The following is an 11,994-nucleotide window of genomic DNA, read 5'->3' as shown; positions in this document are numbered from 1 at the left end:
ATAAATCGTATCGTTTGTTTGCGTTCGAAATATTGCGCCGGTGTCCCTTTAAGCTTTCCACGGTGTAGAGAAGGAGCAGCCATGCATGCTCGACGATCCATGTTGCCAACCATCACCGACGAGGCCAAGCTGGACGTCGCCGCCTGCCTCCAGGAAGCAGCGCGACAGCTCTTCTGCTTTAGGAGGAGTTAAGACCGCGTTGTCTCATGCACGGGTCTTCTACCACATATTTTCTCATTTATTTCTACACAGAACGAGTTACGTAATATAGATCCGTGCGACCTGACTGGATTTTCTTTTTTTTACGTGACAAAGCCGAAGCAGCGGCTATGGGCCACATCGTATATATACGATGTGGCCCATAGCCACTGCCTCGGCTCTGTACTGGCTTCGACCAACTGTGGTTCATTTACGTGCACAGACATCGCACACCACGCGGGCCTCTTTTGCATTTCGCCTCTCTCGAAATGCGACTGGCATCGGGATAGTTTATTTGCCAAGCACGCACATGAGGCTCTGTTATTCCGAATGAACATTCCGAGTCATGCTTGAAAACAATGCGACAGAGATCTGCCAGCATCCTTGTCACGACTGCCATTGTGTGTATCGCTGCAGCCGCCACTGATGAACTGTTTCTTCTCTGGACACAGTTAGACGTATATTAGTGTGGGCGAGAAAGAAGAAAAATAATGTTGCCCAGCCCGCACCGCCTAAGGCACAACGGGCTTACACAGTCGGACAATTCGAAGTTCACTGTTTGCCTGTCTTAGGCTTTTGTCACGAGCACGTGGAAATAACAGGAATATACAGAATACGCGGAAAGGGGGCCAATGCTTTTATTCAGTCCAGCTGGCAGTTTCTTTTTTTTTCTTTTAATGTAAAACAGACAGCAATTGAAAGAGGAAAACCTTTCAAAGGCTCCTCTTCTGCCTGCAGTTTCGCAGTTACCTAAGCGCAGGCCGCAAGCTCCTATAGTCTCGCCGGCCAGTTGATACCGTCAAAAAATAAATGGTTGAAGATGGCAGGAAGGACACGTCTGATCTTCAGGGCAACGAGGAAAAAGATCTCTGGGCGGAAGATCTCCGGAAAGCTGCTTGTTTATCTCTTTGAGACGAAACGCGCGGAAGTGCTTGAGCACTGCCGACATCACCGGTTAGCAGCATTTGAAAGAGTCCATTGCGCCCTGTTAGACAGGCGCATGTACAGGGTCGCCGTCGTCATGTGCCCATGCTCGTGTACAGGTTAGAGCCACAGTCGCCTGCAGCAGTGTGCTGCATAGCAAAGCTGCGCCGAAGGGACGACGACCTGCTCGTCCTGGTGCGGTGGCTCCGTGGTCTAGTTCTGGACGGTGTTTTTATACGTCGTCGGCACTACGTTGAGCAGCAGTTGGACGAGGATTGTGAATTTTCCTGCAAAGGAGAAAAGGAAGAAACCAGCCGAGGTCAGATTCTGGCCACCCTATGGCGTGGAACATGCGGGGAACACGGGCGATTTCACGAGACTTTGTTTTGCGGGTTTCCATATTCCATTAGGCCAAGAGCTACGGGGAAGCTTGCGACGTGGTTGTGCCTGACAGAGCAGCTGACGAATCCTAGCGTGCCTAAATCTTTCGGACTTGTTCATTGTCAACTGAAATTTCGCCACAGTGGCGTGTGTTGCGCGTCAAGTCTCTGCAAAAAACGACCGCAGTAGAGGAATCTCAAGTCAACCTCCGATCTTGGGCAGTCCTAAGCTGAACTGGCACGTGCCTGCACGAATATGAAACGTTGAACATACGGACAGCGCTACGATAAAGCTTCCCGGGCCAGATTTATTTTGGGGACACGTGCCAGTGCAGCTCCGTTCACCCTGGCCTCGCGCGTTCTGCTAAAACGGGCCACTCTATGAAAAAAAAAATATTATCGGAGATGACAAAAAGCTTTACTTGTCCTCTAGTTCGCGATGGAACAGGCTCTGTATTGACGGCGCATCTTTCGGTATAGAAGTTTATAAATTGGCCCTTCTGAGGACACTGAACGTGGTGAAAAGAACTCTTCGTTCTTTGTGGTCAAGTCCTGGCACTGCCTGCAGCTTGACGATAAGGATTTGCAAGAAACCCGAGGTTGCACTCTCCGTTATTTTCGTACAAATATGTGTAGATGCGCACAACAGAGGTGATATGCTAAAATCTGGTTGCAGCGTCGGCTAAGAGCAGTAGCTGAAAAGTTCGCGGCCATTCATTAAGGTATGAAGTATAAAGTTTCTCTACTGCAATTAGAAATATTTCTTCCACGGCGTCCCAACTGTCATTCTGCGATAACAAGACTCCTTCAGTCAAATCGCTGCTGGGTTTCTGAAGTACGACCGTTTTTCTGATCACTGGTATTGACCACTGTAATGTTTCTTGGCCGCATGCTTCTAACCCGTTATGCATCGATTCTGCTCGTTTTATTGTATTTGCACCGACTTCAGCTTATCACAAATTGTAGTAATGCTCACGTGTGTCACAGACAACAACTTACTCTTTTAGACATCATTATTACTTCATCGCCTGAGAAAATTTTGATAACCCATTTATCTGGTTCGAGTTATCATATTTTACGTATTTCTTTCACACTGTCACAACCACCATCATGCACAATGAAGCATCCTCTATCGGAGCATATCTACAATATTGCTTGAATGGACGTTAAAGGTAGACTGGCATATTCGATGTTAAGGTTCTCGGTATGAGTAACAAGAATGCTGCTAATAAACGTCTTTTTTTCCTGGAATATATGTGTCAGTCAGCAGACGTTCTAAGAGGAAAAAAATCTTCCCAATCAATCAGACTTTTTTACTCGATTAGTGGGCGTATCAATCTAATAATCAGATGAAAGAGCGAAATTTGCTCTCCTACAGATCCATACCGGTTATTTCATTTCACTAGCTTGTGAAACAATGAAACACATCATCTCCACTCATCTTGTTAAACTTTTCGAGAGTATTTTTATTTTTGAACTCAGATTTCGGTCCCAGCTTTATAGTTTGCTCACAGCTCGCATATGAGAATCGGATATTTCTTGCTTTCTCCAGAACCGCCCACAGATTTTTTGCACGAACCAGGTATTTTAAATATCGATCCAGCTGTGCTCTCGCCACGAAAATGAATGCAATTCTCAGCATCCCGCCACTTCCGTTCTGCAGGAAGGTATACCATGCATGGGCTTTTTCGGCAGCATCTATTGTCTAACGCGTCGCTTCAAGTCCTTTGGAATTGCCTAACTCTGCTCGTGATCAGCACAAAGTTAACACACACTTTGACACCATCATGCGTTCAGAGCATCCTAAAATACCAGTACCCTGAAATCTTGACTGACAAAGGTAGTGACTTGATCTTTTTAAAGTGTGTACCTTAGGCAAAACAGCCCTGTGACCATGTACAAATTGATTCTTTGTATGTTACTAATCAGATGTGTGTGTTTCTGCTGTTGCTTCCTGCCCTTCTCTTTTTAAAAATTTTTTTCGACTGTTTTGTTCGCCCTTTGTTAGGTATGTTTACCGTGCGGTTGTTTAAAATAAATAAAAAGGGCCTGCTACACCGAGACCGGACCGTGGATCAGGTAGAGTGACGACGCCCACGGAGCCCAGCTGTTGGCCTTTCCCGCGTGCCGACGCAGCTTGACATGCAAAAACTTCGCGTGATCAACATGGAGCTGCCTGCGACGGCGCATACGTACGCATGATGCCAAGCCGGAGCCTGTAGTGGACGAAAGGCACGTAGAACAGGAGCCCCGAGACGATGAATAGGCAGGCGTAGACGTACTCCACCTGCGGGTTCTGAATGATGGGCGCTGCCACCAGGTATATGGACAGCAGTAACACGATCCACGGGATCACGATGGGAACCTGCGAGCATCAACCGCATCCCGCTCAGCGGCGCCACTCGAAACACGAGCGAACGGCCGCGACGTTGCTGCGGACACAGCCCGCCTATTTTTCGGTCAGGAAAAGCACAAAATGGTGCAGAGGTGGTGTCACGCAGCGTACCTTGTAAGGCCTCGGCGCGTCCTTCTTCGTCCATCGCAAGATGATGAGGGCCAGCATGGTGGCTCCGTAGAACATCCACGCCGCGAAGCTGAAGAAGTCGATCAGGCTGCCGATGTCTGCCAGCGACACCATGCAGATGGACAGGGCGCACTGCGGCACGCAACGCGCGTCACACTTTGATCTGTACGTCCTCTGGCCGCTCTCTACTCACGTTGAGGGCCAGCGCTGGAACCGGGGTGAGCCTCCGTGCGTGCGCGTAGGACAGCACTTCAGACAGGTGACCCTCCCGGGCGGCGACGAAGCCGATCCTGCGAGAACGAATGACCGATCGGTGGAGCTGTATACACAGAGCACCATTCTACGAGGGGCACGCACCGCGCTTCGCTACTGGCGCCGCGCTGCTAAACGATTTCGGCGCTCAGTTTTGTCAGTACACGACCGAGTTTGCTGTTCGTGGCTCCACCTCGAATGCTAATACTCAGGTGCCAAATCCGTCTTGCCGAGTTAACGTTTACGGTCATCTCCTAAAACCTCTCTGCTAAACCCGCCCAAGGTCATCCATAAATAATGCTTTTAACGGTGACTCTCGGAGGAAATCGTACAACCTTGACTCCTCTCCTTACCACAATCCCAGTGAAGTCATCACCGTGGTGACAGTGTCCGTAAATGTTTGAGAGACTGACGCCTCTCAGACGTCAAGTTCTCCGTGCAAGCGGCTTTAGAACGAAGTGGAATCTGTGCGCGCGGTTGCAACTTGATGGCCGGCTGGCATAAAGAGATACTTGGACAACGTTTCGCTGCAAAAATTAAGGCGCAGAGAGAACGCGGTAAGGAGGAAGCTTCGAGTGACTGCCCTTGTCCTGTCACCTTTTAGCGAAGAAACGGGCGTGGAGAATAGTCAATAAGGGCGGAACGCGCCAGACGCTCTACAGTCAACTCTTACCGGTGACACTGCCGTATACGTCTGTGCACAAATATAGTGAAATTACACGTGCATAGCGGTCTCAGCAGATACCGGCTGAATGAGTAAAGGGACGATGAGGGCAACTCAATCCAATTACTACTGCGTGAAAAAAAAAAGATTCTATGGCTTTTTCTGAGCATGTTGACGTTTGTCCGGCAGCATAAGACGATTTTACGGCTGATAAATTTGAATTTTTAAAATGATCCCGCCACTCCATTCCAACTCGTGACACCCACACCGAAAAAGATGGGTAGTCGCAGTTTTGACGGTGAATGGCGGTGTAGCCTGAGGGGTTCGCGCCAAATAATCGGCGTCGACGCAAGCATTTTACTAAGCGGAATCGGCCCGTGATGGCGACACCCGTATTTCATTGTGTGGTATTTTTTTCTACCTTATAAAGGCTCTGCTTCCGGTGATAGTCGCCTGCTTATAATTCGAACGCGGTACCGCATATCGATAACGGGAAACTTCAGTTTCTCTGACTGTGTCTTTAAGGCTGCTGGTCCGTGAAATGAAGCCCGTAAGCAGCCAGCGCAGAGGCGTCCCGTGACTTATGCAACTTACATAATGTGCCGGTGAGTGCCTCTCATCATCTATACGCGCTCACACTGGAAGTTGCTGGAATATGTCTTTTTACAGTCATGCTTCTAAGGCCGAGCAGTGCCTTTAGAGTAACTGAAACGATATCACTGTAACGGCTACTTTCTTTACGGGCTACCCCAAGTCGTGTGCAAAAGAATGAAATACAGCCACTGCCCGAGTCAGAAAGCGGGCAGAAGAGATACTGACGTTTTTGGGTCCTTCCGTGTCCGTTTTGACTTGACCACTGACTACATGTTATTATTTTTTAAACCATAATCTTCAGCCTGACTACGCCCACTGCAGGACAAAGATATCTCCCATGTCTCTCCAATTAACCCTGTCCTGTGCCAGCAGTGGCCACCTTAACCCCGCGTACTTCCAATCCATCCGCCCCGCTGGTAGACGCCCTACCGCTGGCTTTCTGCCGCCCCCTGACCCACTCTGCTCTCTTCCTGTGTCTTAACGTTACACTAATCACTTCATTTTCAATAGCTGGCTGCGTTGTCCTCAATGTAAGTTGAACCCCTTTCGTTAGCCTCCACGTTTCTGCCCCACAGGCGAACACCGGTAAGACAAGCGGTTATATACTTTTCTCTCGAGGGATACGGGCTAACTGCCATTCGTGATCTGAGAGTATACCTGCCAAATGCACTCCACCCTATTCTTATTCACCTAGTTAATTTCAGTCTCACGGTCCGGATCTGCAGTAACTTCACTACCTGCCCTATGTAGACGTATTCCCCTACCACTCCCAGCACCTCGCTACCAATTGTGAACTGCGGTTCCCTTGCGAGACTGTTGAACATTGCTTTGGTTTTGTGTATATTAATTTTTATACCCACCGTATTGCTTTCCCTGTCTAAGTCCTCGATCAAGCTTTGCAGTTGGTTCCCTTATTCACTTAGCAAGGTGCTGACGTCAGCGGATCGCAGATTGCTGAGGTATTCCCGTTTAACTTTTGTCCCCAACTCTTCACAATCCAGATTTCCTCTAAAAGGCGGTGAATAGTACTAGAAATACCGTGCCTCCCTGAATGACACCCTTATTGATGGGGATTTTGTTACTTTCTCTAAGGAAGACTACTGTTGCTGCGCAGCCGCTATAGATATTTTCCACTATAGTTTGACATATGCCGCTTCTACACCCCGGCTCCGCAATGCTTGCATGACTGCTGAGGTTTCGACTGAGCCAAACGCTTTCTCGTAATCGATAAAGACTCTGTGTACGGGTTGGTGATATTCTGCGCATTTCTCTGTCACCCGATTGATAGTGTGAGTACGGTCTATTGTCAAGTAGCCTATACGAGAGCCAATCTAAGGTTGCTCTGATTCTATAGGCGATTACCTTAGTAAACACTTCATAAACAACGGAGAGTAAGCTAATCGGTCTGAAATTTTGCAGTCCTTAGCGTCCCTTTTCTTCTGGATTAAGTTAATGTTAGCGTTGTTTCAAGATTGCGGCACGTTCGAGGTCATAAGGCACTGCTTACTGAGGGTGGCCATTTTTTGTAGTACAATTTCCCCACCGCCCCTCAAAAGATCTTAAGTTACATTATCCTCACCAGCTGCTTTCCACCCTGCATTGCTTGTAAGGCTTTCTTCTCTTTCGTTGCCTGCGCGATGTCCAATTTCTACGACTCGCTGCCTCCGTCATTAGCGTCCTGATTAGTTCGGCTACATTATAGATCCGTGTAGAGTTCCTCGGCTGCTTTAACTATATATCTTATCCACATTGGTAATGGCATTGCCCCTTTGTCTCTTAGTGCGTGCATCTAATTTTGACCTACATCTAGTTTCATCTTCACCGCATTTAGGCTACCTCTGTTCTTTAGAACATGCTCGATTCTCAGCATATTATACTTCCTTACAAGGGTAAAGGCGTGGGATAGTTGGTTGTTCATGCATCTTAAAGCAGCGCAAAAGACGCAGACAAAGACCGATGAGGACACACGCGGCGCTGAAAGTGTCAGCGCCGTGTGTGTCCTCATCTGTCTTCGTCTGCGTCTTTTGCTTTTTTTTAAAAAAAGCACACTTCCATATCTCGGTCACCCTACGCTTATTGATTAACTTTCTCAACTCTGCCAATTCTGTTATACCTATGGGGTCGGAGGCTTTCATGCTCTGGCGTTTATTAATCAGATCTTTCGACCACTGAGTGTGCTTACCAGCATCCTGTATATAGCTACCCTACCGCCTATGGCTGATACGGTTGCGTGCTATCCCGTATAAGGAGAAAAAAATCCGAGTTTCTCGAGCATGCGTGGATGCACAGTGTGCCTCTTTCGCCTACGTGTCTAATACACTTCAATTCTAGCGTGTGTCCCGTCAGTATCTTTTTGACGTCCCTTGTGTGTTTTTTAGCGCTAGTTACCATGTTTTAGCCAGTGAATCAAGAGCACAAACTAGCCCGTCTTTCTTATTTAATCATTCCTCTATTTTGCCAGCTATATCATTATTGATCATGAATCTCACACCTAGGTCTCAGCGTTCAGTTAAATCACGAAAGCATAGTAGGTGCCTGCTCCTTAACATCGAATATGCTTCTTCTGTCCTTCTAACCTCACTAAGCCTTATGGCACCCAATTTAATATCCCTTAGCTCCTCGAATAGGCTAGCATCACTGGATAAGGTATAAACGATGCCAGGTTCAGTTTTCAATGGCGGCCTGTTCGGAGCCAGAGATTCTTAGCACCCTCCGTTGCGTCACAAATCTGAACGCCGCCAGGGTCAGTTGCTCCGCAGCTGCTCTTGTCGACTCTGGTCGACGGGATCAGGCCTGGTTATTCACTTCCACACGCGGATTTTTTTTATCCGGTGGAGAATTGCGCGACACCGGGATTCAAACTGCGGCACTCTTGTACGCGAGCCGGGCCTCTTGTACGCCATCGCTGATCTTGCCATTCTTTTTTTAATACTACCCAACTGTTCAACACTGCCTGCAACATTGTTCCAGACCAGACAAGTTTTCAGTGACCTCTTTACTGTCATATTGTTACGTGACGGCAAGCCGAAAAACTTGACACGATGACAGATAGCTATGATATGATATAATGGCTGCGGGCCTAGCACGAGCGCCCCTGGCCGCGCCACTGCCTGCTTCATCGTCTTCTAGTCCGTCCATGACCCAGGGCCACCGAGCGATCGTCCCCATCGCGCGGGCTAGAAGAATGGCAGTGACGATGAAACGCAGGACGCGACGATGGGCGTGGCAGAAGGGATGAAGGTAGAAGAGAAGATGAAGGGCTTGCCGTCACGATGAAAGAGATGAGCTGATGATGAGCGGGTGAAGCCAGGTCCACGAAGACTGAAGAGCCACCGATCGCGAAGGGCTTGCCGTCACGATGAAAGAGATGAGCAGATGATAAGCGGGTGAAGCCAGGTCCACGAAGACTGAAGAGCCACCGATCGCCGAAAGCCAACGCGGAGGCCCGTGGACGCACCCAACGGCAGGGGTGGGGTGCTGTGTTCTCATGTGTGGGTGGGTGGTCAGTCGGGTCTCAGATTAGTGGCGGCGGTCTGGGACCAGTGAGGTCGTAATTATGTCATCGTGTCTTCTGGACGGGGCTTGGAGCGGGGCGGAGGAGAGCGGCTGCGTCGGGTCATATCTGGCAGGCTGGGGAAACGCCGGGAGGAGCGAAGCCACGAACACTCCACAGAAGGCTTCGGTGGACAGCAGGCTCCTAAGCTCCGGGACCGGGATGATGAAGGTACCCAGCACCTCACACCAAATGTTACGTTACGGCAAGCCGAAGAACTAGACGTGATGACAGATGACGATGATGATCTAATGGCTGCGGGCCTAGAACGAGCACTCCTGACCGTGCCGCTGCCCGCTACATCGTCTTCTAGTCTGTCACAATATGGTAACTTGGAATCGTGATCAGCGGCCTTGGAAAATATTTGAAAATCGCAGGAGTGCAATCAACATTGTGATAAGGAGACTCGAAAGAAGAATTGGTTGACTAGATCATTACCCCAGGACTTCAAAGGATGCCTCTCTGTCGAGTTCCGTCTGCGGGCGGGTGGTGGTCGTCTTTATGTACAAGAGGAATGAGCCTTATAGTGGCGGCCTGGCGGCAATCGCACCACGTGAGTTCCTTGCACCGCGTGCACTTGAGTACTATCGACAGGGTCGTACCATCTTCCAACCTCATCACCCTAATCTCTCCCGTCCGGATTCCACTGCCTGGCGACAGCTCTAAACCGACTCATACCCTCATCTACGTCTCTGGTACCTCTGTTGTCCAGATACTGCCCCACATGCGGGTCTGGGCCTTCCCACTGCCACCTCCTCTCGGAGTGCCCAGACCCACCGGGTGTTCCTCCGTTCCTAATCCCTCACTCGCCACCTGTGAGAAACGGTTGGCCAGCTCGAGCCTTCAGGAGCAGTTGCTGGAGCAACTGAAGTACTGGACTGCGGTCTCCACGCGGATAGTGACGAAAATAATTTCTCCTTTTCTCGCTAAGATCATTTCACTCAGTCACTGCGTGCACAGCTGTTCGGGTAGAGGAAATCGCGATGAGGAGCAGGGCAGCCAGATCAGACGGACTTATTAGGCGATCCTTAGCGACGGCTGACCAAAATATTAGGGCCATGTATTCCGAATAATTCCATCCTAGCCGAAACCAAGAAGAAATGGGCATAGGCAGGGCATGTAATGCGAAAGCAAGATAACTGATGGTCGTTAAGGGCAATGGAGAGCATTCCAAGAGAATCCGCCTTTTTCATTTTCCTGTGCTGCCACCTCGCGTACAACGCTGGAAGCTCACTGTTAGGGTACTGCGCGCCCAACCCGGCCGGACTGGGCAGCACCTGGTACCTGGAGGATTTCTAGGGTTGACTGATGGCTTGGTGCGAAGTCCGAGGCAGGCTGTAGTGCCCACCGAAGAGCAAATGCTTCAGTATCTCCGATCATCTGGCATGCGATGCGAACACCAGCTAGCAAGGGCCGCCGCTTCAGAGATGAAGGCTACATTCGGAACATAATGTTCAATGAAATATCCCCGATCAGTGAGGTTGGCGTTTTCCGCTGTATATGCCTGCCATTCATGAAAGGTGGATACTACATCGTGCACGCCGTAGTACGGAAAACGACTGGGGACAACAGTTTTCACAAGCAATCGTTGTGCTCAAGCGCTGGAGAATAGCTACACGAGCTATAAAAGCACAAGCGTACTCGCAACAAAGCAGCTCTGCAACATTTCAGTGTATTTTCCCACAACACACCGCTGCATAGGTTAAACAAGCATGCGCGTCCATAAAGACGAGCGCGAGAGGAACACATTAATCCATTCCGGCGATACCACGCAGAGCTCTTCATCATGGATATGATTCGAACACACGCATAACGCACGTACCTTCTTCTTCTGCCTCTTAATACATGGCACATACCCACACGGGGGGATTGGCCAGGGTGTAGTGGCATAAACAAGGAAATTTCAATAGGAGATTACAACAAAATTTTAGCACCATGCCTGAATGCTCTCGTAGCTTCTTTTTCGTTGTCCGCTCCATCGCGCGTTGAAAGCGGCTCACAGCACTTGCCCATTTGGCCTTCTTGCTTGAGAAAGCAAAAAGCGTCGGAACGAAGTCAGGGTGCCGTGGTGACATTCGAGGCCTTCGTGCCCATGAATAAAACACTTCGTGATAGACTGCACACGCATTTAACCACAGTACATCGTCCGTACCTTTCACAAAGTGATTACCGCAAAGTCTTGACGTGCTTGACGGTGCCCAAGGGCAGCACGATCGTCGAGCCGGCGAACTGCTTTTATCCACGCTTCGCGTCGAAGGCTGTCCCGGGCAGCGCTCGGAAAGTGAAAAAATCCGAGTTTGCTTCCCTTTACATATTGGGCATTGCTGCCGTATGCAACACATTTCGTAGGTATCACCAAATGCGTCGCGCTGAACACCCGACGGCTGCAGCAACGCTCCCCGCATAGGAAGCCGGTTTGTTTACACTTCCACGACCGGTCTCCAGTGGAGCGAGCGACCCTTCCAATATGCTTCGTGACACGGCCGCCAGGGGATGGGCGCATGCGCAGTCGCGTCGTGAAAAAGGCGGATTGGCAAGCGTAGGAGGGGACGGCAGAGGGTCTGGCGGGTGGATGAGAGGAAGTTTGCGGAGATAAGGTGGCCGCAGCTGGCAGAGTTAATTGAAGGGATATGAAAGAGACATCCGCCCTGCAGTGGGTCTAGTCCTGTTGATGACGATGTGATTCTGAATAAATGTGTTGCTGCTCCTAATGTCTCCGAGTGCGCAGCTACTTCTTCGGGCGTCTTGGTCACGATGCGTCTCGGGACACGCAGCTGTAAAGCGTGGCCCGTATGGAGCGTTTTTTGTCAGCGAAATCGCGTCGCGCGCCCGATGCCCGCGCCGGCGTCGACGAATTCGCTCCAACATGGTCAGCAGCCGAGCGGCGCTTTTTCCCGCCCCAGTT

The 11,994-nt window shown here is 49.8% G+C and overlaps 1 protein-coding gene across 1 annotated transcript in view; it reads right to left on the bottom strand.

The window, feature by feature from the left end:
- Window positions 1-818: 818 nt before the first annotated feature.
- sbm (L-type amino acid transporter sobremesa) overlaps window positions 819-11,994 on the bottom strand; it is a 73,648-nt gene continuing 62,472 nt past the window's right edge. Inside the window, exons 10-13 of the mRNA XM_077647348.1 lie at window positions 4,220-4,316; window positions 4,009-4,158; window positions 3,699-3,867; window positions 819-1,409 (exon numbers count right to left, since the gene is read on the bottom strand). Of these exons, the coding sequence (XP_077503474.1) occupies window positions 1,336-1,409; window positions 3,699-3,867; window positions 4,009-4,158; window positions 4,220-4,316 (490 nt within the window). The 3' untranslated portion in view covers window positions 819-1,335. The remainder of the gene's footprint in view (window positions 1,410-3,698; window positions 3,868-4,008; window positions 4,159-4,219; window positions 4,317-11,994) is intronic.

The sequence above is a fragment of the Amblyomma americanum genome, chromosome 1 (genome assembly GCF_052857255.1).
Source record: "Amblyomma americanum isolate KBUSLIRL-KWMA chromosome 1, ASM5285725v1, whole genome shotgun sequence".
Lineage (NCBI taxonomy): Eukaryota > Metazoa > Arthropoda > Arachnida > Ixodida > Ixodidae > Amblyomma > Amblyomma americanum.
The sequence above is the reverse complement of the archived record's forward strand: the minus strand, read 5'-3'. Positions and strand labels throughout refer to the sequence as shown.